This window comes from Phyllostomus hastatus, unplaced genomic scaffold (genome assembly GCF_019186645.2).
Source record: "Phyllostomus hastatus isolate PE091 unplaced genomic scaffold, TTU_PhHast_1.1 phas_contig_304, whole genome shotgun sequence".
Lineage (NCBI taxonomy): Eukaryota > Metazoa > Chordata > Mammalia > Chiroptera > Phyllostomidae > Phyllostomus > Phyllostomus hastatus.
This window is the reverse complement of record NW_025333845.1, coordinates 1,097,448-1,115,998: the sequence shown is the minus strand read 5'-3', so window position 1 is coordinate 1,115,998 and position 18,551 is coordinate 1,097,448. Positions and strand designations below refer to the sequence as shown.

The 18,551-nt window shown below is 35.7% G+C and overlaps 1 protein-coding gene across 1 annotated transcript; it reads left to right on the top strand.

The window, feature by feature from the left end:
• Positions 1-13,260: 13,260 nt before the first annotated feature.
• LOC123819252 (putative olfactory receptor 52P1) lies at positions 13,261-14,223 on the top strand. Its single transcript, XM_045839562.1, has one exon. The coding sequence runs from the start codon at positions 13,261-13,263 to the stop codon at positions 14,221-14,223; it is 963 nt and encodes a 320-aa protein (XP_045695518.1).
• Positions 14,224-18,551: the final 4,328 nt, after the last annotated feature.

Here is an 18,551-nt window from a genome sequence, read left to right as displayed (position 1 = left end):
GGCCTCTAAATCTCATTCTTCCTGCTTTAAAGTAGACTTCCCATCACCAATTATACAGATAACTTTCTCTTAAGGGATACAAAATGTCTTTTAAAGACTTTTCCTGACACAAACTCACATGTCTCCAGGACAGCAGGAATGAGAAAGCACAGTATGCTGGAAGCATCCTCAGAAGATAGAAAGAACATTTCTAGTCTCCCACCCTCAACCAGTTGAATGCTGAGCCAAGAGGTTGTTATACTGATGAAACATACCACACAGCCCCACTTGGGAGTTTGGTGGTTGGCACTGAGCTTATGGCTAAAGCCATCGGGGGAGCTTTTGTGTTCCCTAGGATATCGAGCATTCAAGCTTTTCTCTTTTATTTGACCACATAAGAATACAAAGGTGAAAGTAGAGGCTTTCATGAAAGAGTCAGGGACTCTTACTCCCTTAGAACCCTCTATTTTTCCATTTTTTTTTAAATTTCAAAGTCATTTATTTTTAGAATTAAAGTATATAATAGCCCACAGTTTTTACATTTTAGCTTCAAATTCTAAAGTATATCATTTATATTGTCTGTACTGAAATGCTGATAGAATTTTCTGATAGCATGTTTTTGCTTTTATTTTTATTTTTTGGAAGTTGGACACAGGGGTCAGTTCTTTGCTAGGTGTCTGACATTGGAAACTTACTTCTGAGACTGTGCTGTAAAAAGTGGCTAATAACATCTACATCACATGTTTTTATTTTTTTTATGATTAGTTCAAATTGCTTTATTTATTTTTATTTATTTTATCTTTTTTCATTTTTTTGTGAAAGGGTAGTATGTTTTTAATTGAGAATGTTTGCATTGTGATAATTCATTGAATTGTTCAATTTTAATATGTGTACTTTTGCCAAACATATATTACATATTTCATACAAATTTATTAATATTTTGTGTTTTAATTCTCCACATCTCAGATACACCCCCTCCCCCCCCACACACACACACACACACACACCCTTCTTACTGGTACCTATTGGTTATGTTTTTCTGATGGAAATTTTAATAGTACAGAAGCTAATGTGTTATCTTAACTTCTCTCATTGCATCATTAATGTATATCTAACAGAAATTTGGGATGTGTGGGAGAAGAAAAGGGATAAATAAAATAAATATTAAGAATGGAAAAGATGACAGAAATCAGACATAGCAACTATGAAAGTATATTATTTTTCATGTTTTAATAGCTCTTTTGAGATATGATGCACATACCATAAAATTCATCCATTCAAAGTATATAATTCAAGGTTTTTAATATATACAAAAGAGTTGTGTAAACATTGCCACTTTCAATTCGAGAACATTTTTATCCCACATCCATTAGCAGTCACTCTCCATTTTGCCCTACCAACCCCCTCCCCACTCTAGAAAATCCCCAGTCAACTCTGTCTCTAATGATTTTCCTGTTCCAGACATTTCATAAAAAAGGAATCATACCATACACCACTTTTCACTTACTGGTTTCTGTGTATGATTTCTAAAACCCTTTCCATTTTAGAAATAAAATGTAATGAAACCACCAAGTTACCTAATTTTCCAATTAAAAACAAACATAAGTAAACATCTATAAGTGTTTTATTATTAACTAAAGCACAAAAAATACAAACATTTAACAAATATTTTCTAACCATCTTAATATTCAACTAAACCTCAAGCAACAGAACTCTGTGATAATTCTATGGATGTTACTATAAAAACCTAATGAAAATAGGTATATAATTTTAGATAAATTATATACTTTTCAAAAATATAATGGCAAGCAAGTGGTGTTAGATCTGGGAAAGTAAAAAATGAGAAATGTGTAATAAGCCATGATAATTTGGAAACAGTTATAAGTGTTTCTAGAGCAAAAATGCAAGCAAATCCACTGTCACCCCCACTCCATCCATACTGAGCACTGTGCTGGTCAGAGCCATGCAGTAGGGAAAAAATAGTTAAAAAAATGTGTGAATGATAGTAGTACTTTTGTAGACAATGTACAGAGAATTTGTTAGACTTTACAAGAGTTCAACAAGATTGACAGATACAAAAGCAACATAAACAGATGGGCAAATTTTATGAAAAAAATATGAGCAATGTAAGAGATTTTATGAACATAACATATATGATTAAAGGGAATCTTTTTTGACAGCATGGGTGGACCTGGAGAACATTATGCTAAGTGAAATAAGCCAGTCACAGCAAAACAAATACCATATGATCTCACTAATGTGTGGAATCTGAAGGGTTAAGAGGACATTGAGAATCCTCCCTTTTCATGCCCGTACCATGACCTTTTTTTCCCCAAGTGTTTGTGTATGTGCATTCTTTCAGGGAGAACTGGCTCTTCTCCCAGAAAGATCTGTACTTTCTTAATGTTCATGCCTCAGAAAACATCCGTGATGGAACCTAGCCAGTTTCTTGAGGAATGGACTGAAGGCCAGGTCACACAAGGCCCTTGGCTCATAACCATCTTTGTTTAAAATATCATTTAAGCAACCCTGTAAGCAAGCACTGCAGAATCTCACCCAAGAGAAGTATGCTTCACTTGAAGCTTTCCCAGTCAGACCCTGAATGCTGTCTTCAAGATTCCCCAGCATCTATGTTTGGGTGTTGGTGAATTCCCATCTGGTGATGTATGATCTTGACTCACTTTACTCTTGCTTAATAAAGTGCTTAATTATCCATATTTGACTTGGGGTTTTTATGGTCTATGAATTCAAGTCATGAATTCACCATGGCTTGAATGAATTCAAGCAGTCCAATTTGTGGCAATGACGACAAATTGGACAACTTGACCTTGTATGTGCCAATTAGTGGCACAGAATATAATAAACACAATAAACTAATGAACAAAATAGAAACAAAAGCATAGATACATTAAGCAGACTGACAGCTGCTAGAGTGGGATGGGGACTGAATGAAAAATGGTAAAGAGATAAACCAAAGAACATTTATGCATGACCCATGGACACAGACAACAGTATGGGGATTGACTGTGGGACAAAAGTAGGTGGTACTGGGTGGAGGTGGGAAAAGGAGAAAAAGCAGGGATAACTGTAATAGCATAAACAATAAACAAAAAAAATGTAAAAAAGAGAAAACCACATCATGATCTTAGATGAAACACTAGATACCTTAACCATGCCTCCTCAAATGAATCTGTACATTAGATGTAAGCCCAATGAACTCCTCGGAGGAATTTTGTTGAACTTATCAATTACACTTATATACAAAAAATAAAATTCTAAGTACAACCAAGTATGTAAGAGCAAGATGGGAAGAACTGCCCTACTAAACTTTAAGAATTATTTGAAAAATTCAGAAGTTTATGTCAAAATTGTTATAGAATATGAACTGGAATAAAATAATGAAAATTCCAGAAAGAGATCCACATTTATTTGGCATATGTGATCCAGAAAGTATAGAATGTACTAATTAGTAGCTGAAGTTATCTATTAATGTATGTTTTTTATTATGAAATTTTGTTTTTCCTTTTTAATTTTTTATTAATATATTTTAAAACATAATGAACATAATCATTTTATGACCCATAGACAATAAATATTTTATTTTTTATCACTTTTTTATTGTTCAAATAGAGTTGTCTCCATTTTCCCACCACCTCTTTCTACCACCCCACCCCCCATCCTCCCCCCTTTGGCTTTGTCCATGTGTCCTTTATACTTGCTCCTTGATGACCCTTTCCCTTCTTTCCCCCGTTATTTCCCTCTGCCATCCACTCTGGTTACTGTCAGTTTGATCTTTATTTCAGTGTCTCTGGTTACATTTTGATTGCTTGTTTGTTTTGTTGATTAGGTTTGACTTATAGGTGTGATCATATGGCATTTGTCTTTCACTGCCTGGCTTACTTCACTTAACATAATGTTCTCCAGTTTCATCCATGCTGTCACAAAGGGTAGGAGCTCCATCTTTCTTTCTGCAGTGTAGTATTCCATTGTGTAAAAGTACCACTGTTTTTTGATCCACTCATTTACTGAGGGGCACCTACGTTGCTTCCAGGACTTGGCTATTGTAAATTGGGCTGCTATGAATATTGGGGTGCATAGGTTCTTTTGAATTAGTGTTTCAGCATTCTTAGGATATAGTCCCAGGAGTGGAATTGCTAGGTAAAAAGGCAGTTCCATTTTTTGTTTTCTGAGGAAATTCCATACGGTTTTCCACAGCAGCCGCACCCATCTGCATTCCCACCAACAGTGCAGTACGGTTCCTTTTTCTCCACAACCTCTCCAATAATTGTTGTTTGTTGATTTGTTTATGGTGGTCATTCTGACTGGTGTGAAGTGATATCTCACTGTGGTTTTAATTTGCACCTCTCTGATGGCTAGTGAAGCTGAATTTCCTTTCATGTGTCTCTGGGCCATCTGTATGTCTTCCCTGGAGAAGTGTGTGTGCAGGTCCTTTGCCCATTTTTTAATTGGGTTGTTTGTCTTCCTGCAGTGGAGTTGTAGGAGTTCCTTATATATTTTTGAGATCAAACCTTTGTCCGAGAAATTGTTGGCAAATATATTTTCCCATATGTTTGATTCCTTTTTGTTTTGCTGATGTTTTCTTTAGCCATGCAGAAGCTTTTTTATTTTGATGAGATTCCATTTGTTTATTCTTTCCTTTATGTACCTTGCTCTAGGGGATATATTGATGAAAATACTGCTCTGTAGAATATCTGAGATTTTCTTGCCTATGTTGTCCCACAGGACTTTCATGGTATCACAACTTATATTTAAGTCTTTTATGCATCTTCAGTTTATTTTTGTGTATGGTGTAAGTTCGTGATTGAGTTTTATTTTTTAGCATGTAGCTGTCCAGATCTCCCCACATTATTTCTTGAAAAGGCTACTTTTACTCTATTTTATGCTTCTTCCCCTCTGATCAACCATAGTGACTTGGGTTATTAATATTAATAACTGAATATTAATCAACCATAGAGACTTGGGTTTATTTCTGGGCTCTCTCTTCTGTTCCATTAGTCTATGTGTCTGTTCTTATTCTAGTACCAGACTATTGCCTTTTGATTACCATGGCCTTGTAATATAGCTTGATGTCAGGTATTTTGATCCCTCCTACTTTGTTCTTTCTCAAAATTACTGTACCTATTTGGGGTTGTTTATGGTTCCATATAAATTTTTGAAATGTTTGTTCTATATCTGTGCAATATGTCATTAGTATTCTAATAAGTATTGCATTGAATCTATAAATCACTTTAGGTAACATGGACATTTCAATGATGTTAATTCTTCCAATCCATGAACACAGTATATGCTTCCAGTTGTTTGTGTTTTCCTTAATTTCTTTAATATTGTGCCATTTTTTGAGTACAAGTACTTTACCTCCTTAGTTAGGTTTATTCCTAGGTACTTTATTTTTCTTGTTGCTATAGCAAATGGGATCAATAAATGTAATACATCACATAAACAAAAGGAAAGATAAAAAATCATGTGATCATATCAATAGATGGCAGAAAAAGCATTTGATAAGGTGCAGTGCCCATTTATGATAAAAACACTCAACAAAGTGGGAGTAGAGGGAGCATACCTCAACATAATAAAGGACATATATGAAAAACCCACAGCCAACATCATACTCAATGGGCAAAAACTAAAACCTTTCTCACTAAGATCAGGAAAAGGACAAGCATGTCCAATTTTACCACTTCTATTTAACAAAGTACTTCAGCATTGGAAGTCCTAGCCACTGTGATCAGACAAGAGGAAGTAAAAGGCATCCAAATTGTAAAGGAGAAAATAAAACAGTCACTGTTTGCAGATGACATGATAGTGTACATAGAAAACCCTGTAGACTCCACCTGAAAACTACTTGACCTAATAAGTGAATTTGACAAAACAGCAAGATGCAGAATCAATATTCAGAAATGGAAAGCATTTTTGTACACCAACAATGAAATCAGAAACAGAAATCAGGACAATAAATATTTTAAATGAATTAAAAACAAAGTCTCTAAACTATTAAAAAATAAAAAAATAAAAATAAAGTTTCAAAATATTATAGGCCTGTATCTTGATGACATTGGGAAAATGAGAAAAATAATACAAAAATGTACAAATCATAAATGAAACATGTTTTATGTTTTATATGTTTTTTTTTCATAATTTATGTTAGTATAGCATGGAATAATAGCATTCAAAGGAAATAGATTAGGAGAAAATTACTGAAACATGTATAAGTGCAATGTATTTTTAAAAATAAAATAGGTTCAAATTAAATTTTCATGAAAGTCACAACCAATAAGAAAATTAGGTAAAAATATGTGGAAAGAGATTTTACTTGTTTAGTTAATGAATTTAGCAGAAAAATGCATAATAAAGAGTTGTCATTTTACATGCCTAAGAATATAGGGAAATGGAAAATCTCCTGTATTGTGTGTGGATGTGTAAAATGACAGAAATATTTTGACAGAAATTTTATATGTACTTAAAGTGAAAGTATGTATAATTTGAGTAAGCAAATTTGCTTCTTTGTGTATATTATGCTGTAGGATATTTCAACATTGTGATATCATGAAACTTCAAAGAAAAGAAAAATTTTTAGGCATTTTGTTAAAAGGAATGAGTCTCCTCCTAACTAGAGGCAGCTTGGTCTCCATAATAATGCTCCATTGACCCTTGCCTTCACTCCCACCTAACCTCCACCCTTATCACACCCCTGCCCCCAACTGCCATGAAGACTGAGGAGAACAATAGCTTGACAGACGTGTTTTATTTATTTATTTATTATCACTATTTCTTTTTTTAAGATTTTATTTATTTATTTTTAGAGAGGGAAGGGATGGAGAAAGAGAGAGAGAAACATCAATGTGCGATTGCTGGGGGCCGTGGCCTGCAACCCAGGCATGTGCCCTGACTGGGAATTGAACTTGCGATGCTTTGGTTCACAGCCCACACTCAATCCACTGAGCTATGCCAGCCAGGGCTATTATCACTATTTTTTATCACAAAGGGTATATCATGGCAGACCATTTAGGACCTCTAATACAGTAAACCTCTATTCTTTATTTGTGATAGAAAAAAATAACATTCACCTAATTTTTTTAACTGTGATACATTCAAACATGGAGTAGTATGTTACAGATAAAAAACTAAGTTATGCAAGATGTTGAATGAAAAAGGTTACACAGTAAACCTTCTATATTTAAATACACAAAGCAAGATAATAGATTTTAGTAGCTCATCTATAATTATTAAAGAAATAAAATGTCTAAGAAGAATATATATTAAATTTGTGTCATTAGTTAACTCTCAGCCAAGAAAGAGTATGTATTCTTCTGGCATTTATTTGGCAGAAGGCAGAGATGGTAGAATTCTACACAGTGAGAAACTGCCTTACATTCATTAAGAGATATTTATGTATGTGGAAAATTTATTGATCATCTAGGCCAAACTAAACTAAACTAAACACAAAGTACATTAATTTTAGATGCTTTTTGTCATGATAAACTGTATAACAAAACAATGCAAAAATCAGTGATTTATGAGATAGGCAGAATGTCTTCTACTCACCTCAAAAACATCCAAGTCCTAGCCTCTGGAATCTGTTTGGTTACATGTCAAAAAGAATTAAAGTTGAAGATGGAATTCAGTTTTGTCAACTTCTGACCTTCAGACAGGGAGATTATACTGGGTTATCTAGGTGGGCTCAATGTAATCAAAAAGGTCTTGAACAATAATAAATAAACAAATAAATAAACAAACAAACAAATAAATAGTCTATAAGTGAGAAGCAGGAGAGAGAGCAAGAGAGAGAATCAGAGGGATGGCAAGGTGAGAAGGACCAAATTTCTTGGTGGCTTTGGAGATGGGGAAGAGTGCAAAAAGCCAATAAATTAGAGTGCCCTCTTAATCTAAAAACAGAACAAAACAAAACAAGAAAACAGACCTTCCCCTTGATTCTCCAGAAGAAAAGTAGCCCTGCTGACATCTTGATTTTTCACTGAGACCCATTTTAGACTTTTGGCCTTCTGAATTGAAGGATTCAGAATGGAAAGATTATAAATTGGTGTTGTTTTAAGTCTATAACGTGTGATGTTATTACAATAACAGTAGGAAATTAACCCAGTTTATAATAACACATATTTGGTTTCAGTTCTACTTTAGTTTGGCTAATTCTAGGCTGGACTTAGGTGAATGGATAACTATTATATGAGGCAGGTTATCTGAGCTTGGTTCCAGAATTTGAATTGAATTCATGTCAGTTCCAAGTGTTTTTACCCTAGAGTCCAGGCTAAGGTGGCTAAGGCCACTCAGGACACACTCTTATCAGAATAGATCCCTGGCACACAAGGAGCCCAGCCCAATAGTACAGACACATTCAAGGCCTTTGCTTGTGTTACATCTGCAGCCTCCTGATGTTCAAATCAAGCCATGGTCAAGTAGTATGTCAATGGAGTGGGAAAATACATTCTACCCAGAGGGACAGGGGAATCATATTTGCTAAATAATAACCCTCACTATCACACATGATTTTTATATTCACTGAATCTTCCTAATAAAGACTTAATAACTGGTTCCACCTTAATTTATTTGGAACTTTATCAAGAAATGTTAAGTTACTAATGGCAATGTAGCCTGTTTTATTTGAGCCCCATACACCACTCATCTCTACCCCTCTGCATCTACAGATGTACTGTTTACAGAGACTAACTCCCAAGTTCACTAGCTTTCTGTTTCTTCTCATATCTGAATATTTCATATTGAAAGACATATTATTGGTCTTTATTACATATATGTGCTATACATAATTGTGTATATTATACATATATTTATAACTTATGTATGTATCACATATGTATTATCAATTATTACATGTATTGCAAATTATTTTTATTTCTTCTCTATACAACTATTATATTAGATTTTTATGTCTATAAAGTAGATTAGGCTTATACTTTCATAATTAAGAATTATTTAAGGGTAGTTTGGGCTTGGAAAGGATAGACCCACTGCCCTAAAGTATACATTAACACAAAAGAGAAGAGTTTTCTCTATTCAAACCAGGTTTCCACAAGAAATTACAACCATGCCCTCACCATCTCAAAATGAAGGAGAACAATATTAATTAGTATTTCTATCAAAGAGAAAGAATTTAATGCAAAGAGTTTAGAATTTTTAGGCAATCTCTAGCTATATAGGGTAAAGGCATCACCAAACAGCTTTTTACATTCTAATGGAAGTAGGAAGAAAAAAACTACACCAAGGTGAAAAGACTTCCTTTTAAAGACATTCTTTAAATATAGAATCTTGAGAACTTGCATCAACATCTCTGATCAACTGCAACTAAACATGAATGTGTTATCAGTTTAAATATATAAATAGTCCCCATTTGCAATGTCCAAAATGCAACTGGCTATTCATTAATCCAGTGCTTCTCAAGGTGGGGTTCTCAGAAAAGCAGTATCATCACCCGAGGACTTGTTAGAATAACAAAATATTGGATCCCTCCCCAGATGAACTGAATCAGAAATACTGGGGATTGAGATCAGCAATCTGTATTTTAAAATGTTTTCAAAGTTTGAGAATAACCACTTTAATCTTTCTAGCAGAGATTATATAAAGAAATTCATTATGGCGGTATGTGATTGAAAAATTATTATCTTTGTGTCTTCCAAAATTAGTGCCCATTTAGAGAATTTTATTCTTATTTGATAGGAATTTACCATTTCTTGAATCAGTCATTTATTCTCTTTTTATAATGGTATAGAGGTGCCTGAGTTTCCTTACAAGCTGCATTAATTGTTTTGCATAAAGACTATAGACAATTATCTATTGAAGAATGACCTTATTCAAAATTCACCATTACAGGGTAAAAGCTATCCCTACACAGGTATCATCAAATAGAGGGAAGTCACATTATACCATCATTACATGAAAACTGGAAATGATCAAAACTATCCCATCTCCTCAGAAAACTCCCTTTCAGGTCTTGTTTCTTGTTGAATAAAAGGCCCAATGGGATCCCCTAATGAACTATTTTTTTTTTATATAGCTCTTTCCCTAACCTCTGGAGAGTCATGGCTATACCCAGAGTTCTTTGATGACAAAATCATAGAGTTAAAATTTGCCTTATATAATGTGATAGCCTTATAAGAAACCTTATATATTGTGTCCCAAGAAAAAACTCAGAAGGAGAGCCAGGGTGGGCAGGGAACCCCTTCCCAAAGGCTGACATCAGTTCAACAATGATAATAACAATGAAAATAAATGTTGTTTCATGAAACATGAGATAGGCAGATTCAAACTGTAATATCCCAACAACAAGGCTCTGGTTATCAGAAGAAGGGAGGCTGGTTGAAAGAATATAGTGGAACATTTCCAGGTAAGTTCTGATATAAATCATTAAAACTACCTGTACTTCAGTAAGATTGATTTTCCTAAGTGAATTCTATCTGTAGCCCCCACAAATTCTATTTCGCTGGAACTTATTTGCTAGCCACCCAGCAACTTCTGTCCCAGATACCTAAAAGTATTGACTTGGTTCTGAAAATTAAGCAAGTTTACAGAGGATGTAGGGGGTGAGGAAGTAAAAGATTTCACAAATCATTTTTTACAGATATATAGAAATATTGTCATATATGAAGAAGTTCATTTTTTACAAACCCTGGCTAATAGTGAATACTTAATAACCCTAAATGAGAGAAATTGAGTAAAGAAAGGAAACTTAGCTTCCGTGCTATGTAATAGAACACAGATAGATATGGGCAGAGCCATGATGTGGACAAAGTAGAGAAGTTAGGATAAGATTGAGTTAAATGTAGATAATTCTTAAGTTTTTCAAGAAAAGAATGTGAAAAGCATTTAGGCAAAAAAAGCTGTCAGTCATGGGTTCACTTCTGACCTTGTCTCCAGAACTCTGTGCACTTGACAACAAGGTCACAGTGATTTTCTCACAATTCCTTAAATATACATAAGTTTTCTAAGTATCAGAAGGTTTTAAACCCTGGTATTTCTCATATGCAGCCAGGACTCTGAACCACTTTTTGACTCAATAAAGTATATAGATATAAATTGGTGGCAGGGAAATGACAATTTCAGATCACATGTGGTTTACAGTGATAAAAATAGAAGTTTAAAAAGAAATTATACTTTCACAGACCCAAATAAAAGTAGGGAGTGAGTCATTTGAATGTGTGTGGAGAGATGATGCAGCAAGGATAAACATCCTGAGGCAACTTACCATGCTTAAAGAAGAGCAAAAAGGCCAAGTATGGAGTGAGAAGGGAGAGTGGTAAAGCTGAAGTCAAATCATTCCTTATATAGATAGCATCAGTATTCATGATCAGAGTGCATCAGAGTGCTTTGCGCATGGCAGACTACTGACTTTACTCCTTAAATAGTAAGAAACTGTAGGTATTGCAATATCATTATATTTACATTTTTGAAGATAATAGGGCCATTTAAGGGCAATAATCCATGTGTAGGCAAAAGAGAAACAGAAAGACCAGTGAGGAGGTTATTTCAGTAGTCCAGGTGAAAACTAAATGTGTCTTGGGTAGAATTGCAAGTGTAAATGAGAACAGTGGGAAGTCCCACTAGAAGAAGTAAAAACATTTATTCAGGAGAGAGGGGTATAATTACAGAAAAAGTTTTGTATAAGAAAAGGAAATGTGATTCATTTCAGAAGCAGATAAGTAAACTTGAAATGAGGCAGGTTATCCTTTTTAATAGGAATGCACAGTATATGGGTACCAATGCAGTCAGTGCTATTTTAGTGATGGAGTAATTTTAAAACATATCTTTTGGTTTCTTCTGTTTTTTTTTTTCTGGACATATTTTTAAATTTTTTCCTGTATTTTCATTCTTGACACTATTACAGATGTCACCATTTCCCCTTCCCTCTGGCCATCCCCACACTGTTGTCTGTGTCTATGAGTTATACATATATGTTCTTTGGCTAATCCCTCACCTTCTTTCATCCAGTCCTCCCCCTACCTTCTGAAATGAATTCTTAATTTTTAATTTGGAATAATATAAAATGATATTTTATGTTCGACTTGTCAAAAGTCATCTTTCCTTTCTCTCCACATACGCTGTTGTACATATTTCAAAAAAGAAGTTGCTGATCCTCTACACATTTATCAGAAATTTATTTTCTGAAAGGAAAAGTTACTAACAATGAAGGTTTGAATGATGTTTTTATTAATTTTAGGGTAATTTCAAGAGAATTTTTGGGTTTCCTTAACCATTAATAAAGGAGAAATGGAATAAAAATATTTTCCTTCTGTCATCTGGATTTAAGTAAAATGTTTGTTTTATCCATTAAAAGCATTATTTTCCATTGTCAATTTCCACTTACTCTAAACATGTTTTTCCAGGATTACTATTTTCTCATTACATTTTGTGAAAACAGGACTCTAGATTTCCTCATAAAGATAAGTTTTCTCATAACTTCTCCATAAGATGGTAATAGGAAAGATGGTGTTAGTGAATATATTACTGGAAAGAGAAAGAAATCTGTTTAATTAATAATAAGACCTGAAGAATAAACCAGTACTCTTAGGTAGCTCAGTGGACTAATTTGAGGTTAATACTTCATGACTAAACAAAATTCAATCTACACAGGAGGTCCAGTTGTTGTAGAGAAAGGTGAACATGGCATGTAAAAAACCTCAAGGTGCTGATCAAATGCATAAGTGTTTAGCTTGAGAGGTAGTGACAGGCACCCACTTAATTAATGGTGTCATTATTTGGACAATACATCTTTTATACTTTGTTCAAAATGGATAGAAACAGGATTATGACCAGAGAAGATCCCTGAAAGGGGGACAACTTATAAAAACAAAAGAAACTCAAAAGAGAGTTTTTTTCAACTTCTCAACAGGGATAAGGAAGCTTATTTCCTCTTTATCTAGGAAGCTTCCTAATGAGAAGATCCTGGTTCTTCTATCCTTGAATCAATAATAAGAATTATTTTATCCTAATATTACTCAAAACCCTAGAAAACAAATTAAATGTAGAATTGCTGAACTGTGAGGTGAGAGAGTAAATGTCCTATTCACAGAGAAGAAAACTGAGTGTCATTTAAAAAAATGATTGTGAAAATAATAGAGGTGCTTTGAGATACACCTAAAGCTCAATTGCAAACTCCATGATCCCAAAGAAGTGTTCTCTCCCTCACTGAGCCCCATTTTAGTAACTCATTAAAAGCCAAACTTACAAAACTACCCACTACCTGTATCTCATTGGCAGGTGTCTAAACTTTAACAACCACCAACAGCTTCTACTATGCTCATCTTCAACCATTCCAGAATCCTGACCTTTACTTTAATGGGCATCCCAGGCTTAGAATCACAGCACTTGTGGCTATCTCTTCCTTTCTCCTTCATGTTTTTGGCTATCCTCATTGGCAATGGTGCTATCCTCATCTTGGTGGCCACAGAACCCACACTTCATACACCAATGTACCTGCTCCTGGCCCTGCTGATGGTGGCTGACCTCATATCTACTCTGGCTCTGTTGCCCAAGCTTCTCTGCCTCTTCTGGTTCAATGATCAGGACATAGCTTTCAATGCTTGTTTCATCCAGATGTTTTTCATCCATGGAGCATCTGTGGTACGATCAGCTCTACTTGTTGCAATGGCTTTTGACCGCTTCGTGGCTGTGTGTAAACCATTGCACTACAACACAATTCTGAACCATTCCTTAGTTGGACGCCTGGGACTAGTAGCTCTAGCCAAGGGTGTGATTCTTGTCCTGCCTATGCCTCTTCTACTTCAGAGGTTGACATTCTGCCACATGGTCATTCCTCACACTTACTGTGACCACATGGCTGTGGTAAAAATGGCCTGTGACCACACAAGACCTAATCGTATCTATGGGCTCTTCGTGATTCTGCTCGTGGTGGGACTTGATTTGCTGCTTATTGGCTTCTCGTATGGTCTCATCCTACAGGCTGTGATACGTCTTGACTCTCAAAATGCCATCTTCAAAGCTCTCAACACCTGTTCAGCCCACCTCTTTGTCATCATTGTCACTTATGTGCCTGCACTGTTTTCCTCCTTCACCCACCGCATTGGTCTCAATATCCCACCTGAAGCCCACATTCTCCTTGCCAATCTCTACCTTCTTCTACCTTCAATGCTCAACCCCATCATCTATGGTATAAAAATGAAGAAAATACAAGGCAAGGTGGCCAAATGCCTGTGCAAAAAAACTTGCATAGGCTATGGGTCCACACAACAAACTTGAGAGTAATAAAACCTTTGAGCCTTTGCCCAACCATTCAAGACCCAGCTGTATCTCCAAATGAGTTATGAAAGAATAGACTCATATTCTTTCATATGAGTGTATGTGTGGTGGCCTTCATGAAGACCCAGTATATTTGTTTATCTCATTGATCTACAAATTAAAAAAAGGGAGAGGCTAAGAAAGCTCTTTCTATGACTTTTAAGAGGCCCATGATATGGGCCTCTTAGTAACCTTCACTTCTATGTGCATGTGTATTAACTACACACAAAATTTCTCTGTAAATGATCCAAGATTATCTTTCCTTGACTTGATAGAAAGTTTATACTTGCTTCAGTTCTCTCTATTCTATTTCTCTAAGTCTCTGTGTCTGTTTCTAAGTAGTGTGTTATTGCTGAAAGGAATCTGACATACTCATTTCTTTGGATACCACCTTAACATGTAATAACTTTTTAAGAAACTGGTCTTTGCACCAATAATTTTTAATGTAATGGCAATACAGCATGTTCACAAAACCAATCAGATGATTGGGATGATGTGGATGCCTATGACAAAAGTGAAGGAAATTGAAGATTGCATAAATAGACTCAGGGACTGTTTAGATACATATAACAGAAAGTTTCACTGCAAAGAAAAATACCTGTCCAGGTGACTAATTAAAGAGACTCTAATGATCAGAATCTTCATCTTAAAAAAGCATATGTTATGACAGTGATCAGAAGGGAGAGGGGAGGGGATAAAGGGGGAAAAGGGTGAAGGGTTTACAGGAACAATTATAAAGGACATATGGACAACAACAAGGGGGGTGGAAATGGGGGAGGGAGGTGGGGAGGGTTTGGGTGGTGGGGAGGGGGGGGAAAGGCAAAAATCTGTATTTGAAAAACAATTTTAAAAATTGTAATAATAATTAAGATGGAGGCATAGGTGGGCACACCATACCTCCACACACAACTAAGATTAGAACAACAACAATTTAGAGATAGAATAACACCCAGAACTGATAGAGAATTTATCTGAATGGAAGTCAGACAGCCAAGAAGTTGAAGTAGACCTGTTCATCCAGACTGGTAAGAGGGACAGACGAGCGCAGGTCGCAGCTCAAGGAGACCTGGGCGCATAAGGCAACCGGGAACGCATAAGCCATCCGGGGTGCACAGCGGGTGGACCCTGAGTACGAAAGGGGAACTGGCGGACCCAGTGAGGCTGCGATTGTGGACCAGGGCAGAGCGTGCAGCCCAGGATCCCAGGGAAGGGACTGAGATCCCAGGAGAGTGGGGCTGCCGCCCTTGTTCCCTCCCGCCCCCGCCCCCACATACAATGTCACAATCTAGCGACTGGGGTACCCAGCCCTGGTGAACACCTAAGTCTCCTCCCCTCACCATAACTAGAGCAACCAGACTGGGAAAAAAAAAGAGAGAGAGAGAGATGGCTCAAATAGAAGAACAAATCAGTGCCCCAGAACTCATCCTTCTGAGCGACCAAGAAATAGCTAACCTATCAGATACACAGTTCAAAACACTGGTGATCAGGAAGCTCACAGAATTGGTTGATTTTGGTCACAAATTAGATGAAAAATGCAGGTTACCATAAAAGAGATGAAGGAAGATGCACAGAGAACCAACAGTGATAGGAAGGAAACTGGGACTCAAAACAATAGAGTGGACCAGAAGGAAGAAAAAAAAAACAAACAGGAAATAATGAAGAAATAAGAATTTTAAAAAATGAGGAGAAGCTTAGGAACCTCCAGGACATCTTTAAACATTCCAACATCTGAATTATAGGGGTACCAGAAGGGGAAGAGGAAAAGCAACAGATTGAACACATATTTGAACAAATAATAAAGGAGAACTTCCCCATTCTGGCAAAGGAAATAGACTTTCAGGAAATCCAGGAAGCTCAGAGAGCCCCAAAGAAGTTGGACCCAAGAAGAAACACACCAAAGCACATCATAATTACATTAGCCAAGGTAAAAATGAAGGAGAGAATCCTAGAAGAAGCAAGAGACAAGCAGACAGTAACCTACAAAGGAGTTCCCATCAGACTGTCAGCTGATTTCTCAAAAGGAACCTTACAGGCAAGAAGGGGCTGGAAAGAAATATTCCAAGTCATGAAAGACAAGGACCTATATCCCAGATTACTCTATCCAGCAAAGCTTTCATTTAGAATGGAAGGGCAGATAAAATGCTTCTCAGATAAGATCAAGTTAAAGGAGTTCATCATCACCAAGCCATTATTTTATGAAATGTTAAAGGGACTTATCTAAGAAAAGAAGATAAAGAAAAAACATGTATAGTAAAAGGACAGCAAACTCACAATTATTAACAACCACATGTAAAGCAAAATCAAAAGAAACTAAGCAAACAACTGGAACAGGAATGGAACCACAGAAATGGAGATCACATGGAGGGTTAGCAGCAGGGGAGTGGGAGGAGGAGAGAGGGGGGAAAGGTACAGAGAATAAGTAGCATAGATTGTAGGTTGAAAATAGATAGGGGGACGGTAAGGATAGTATGGGAAATGTAGAATCTAAAGAACTTATAAGTATGACACATGGACATGAACTAAAGTGGGGGGAAGTGAGTGGGAGAGGGTGTACAGGGTGGAGGGGAGTGAAGGGGGGGAAATGGGACAACTGTAATAGCATAATCAATAAAATATATTTTTAAAAATTGTAATAATTTAAAAAAGGAAAAAAGCATATGTTAGAAGAAAGATATTTGTTCCTGAATCAATATTCTAGGATGATACAAGTCATATATAAAGCACTGCTGTATTGAAATGCTTTTAAATCACTGTACTAAATGAAATTCCTATCTAATCATTTAAATATATAGTTATCATAGGATCAAGTTCACAATGTAATAAGGCAAATACAAGATTGAATAGTTAGAAAAAAATGACCCATTCCTAATGAAAGGTAAATAAAATAAAACCATTAAGTATAATAAGTATTGAAAAGTATGAGCCCTGGCTGGCGTAGCTCAGTGGATTGAGTGTGGGCTGTGAACCAACGTGTTGCAGGTTCGATTCCCAGTCAGGGTACATGCCTGGGTTGCGGGCCATGACCCCCAGCAACCGCACATTGATGTTTCTCTTTCTCTTTCTCCCTCCATTCCCTCTCTGAAAAATAAATAAAATCTTAAAAAAAGAAAAATGTTATAGTCTCACTTTTAGTGCAATTTAAACAATTGTGATATTGACTTTAAAGTCAAGAAAAATAATCCTAAATTTATAAATACTCCTTAAATCTCTATCACTGTGCTTGAGAATCTTAAAAGTATAATCACTCTGAAGATAAGAGTAGTGTGTGTACTCTATCTCTAGTCAGGACTTCTAAGAAGTTCTAGCCTATTTTCTACTCAGGTGGGCTAAACAATCTATAAGCCTTAAGAGCATTTGTAACTCACATGACCTAGAGAGAACAGAGAACCCCCTGTACTAAATACATTTTTCCTTTGTGTTTCATCTTGTTCTGCCTAGCCTTCAGAGTAGGAAGATGCCTACAGAACAGAAAAATAAATCATATCTATATCAGAGAAGGAAGAATCCACTTTCTTCAAACTGTTCTGCTGTTAATCTCTCTTAGTAAAAAAATGTCCTAATTTATTCTTAACTATGAAAGTGGTTTTATAAAAAGTGTGTTAGGGGAATGTTGGCCTGGGGGAAGGAAAAAGTATAGAGTCAGATAATTCATCTGTGGTGGCTTCTCTGTGCCTTTTTGTACTTTTAAGCCAGATTTCCCTTTGAAGGTGAGAGCATGCAGAGAGAATTTATGACTAACACTGACTTTTGACTATCATCACATGATATCAGCATGTCAGAGTTTAGAGAGAAACTAATAAAATAAAAGTAATGAATATTCTACTGTCATCAAAATATAATCTCAATGACAGAGAACACATAGCATTAAACCTTGGATAAGCAGATGATGACAGTGGATAATAAAAGAAACATAAGAAAAGTTCAAGGCTATAACTAAGGCTGGGGTAGCTCTGTCTCAGGAGAGGAGTGAATGGAAGACTCCTATATTATATTCTTCACATTCTATTAGTTCCAGCAGAAAGACCATCTGTTGAGGTGGATTTGTGCTAGTTATTCTAGGTATTTTTATATATAAGATCCCATGGAATCATTTCAATTTTAACTCAAGTTATGTATTAATATTCATTTTTCAGATAAAGTTACAAAATCTCAATTTCTTTGTAACTTTTCCATAGTCACACAAGTAGCAAGTGGTTAAGCCTGAATTCAAATTATAATATTTCTGATTATAAAATATTTTCCACTCTATTATGCCCATGTTGCCTCTCTAAATACAGCCAAGAATGAAG

What these genes read in the sequence shown, in the direction of transcription:
- LOC123819252 (XM_045839562.1), top strand. Translation starts at nt 13,261, where the DNA reads ATGCTCATCTTCAACCATTCCAGAATCCTGACCTTTACTTTAATGGGC.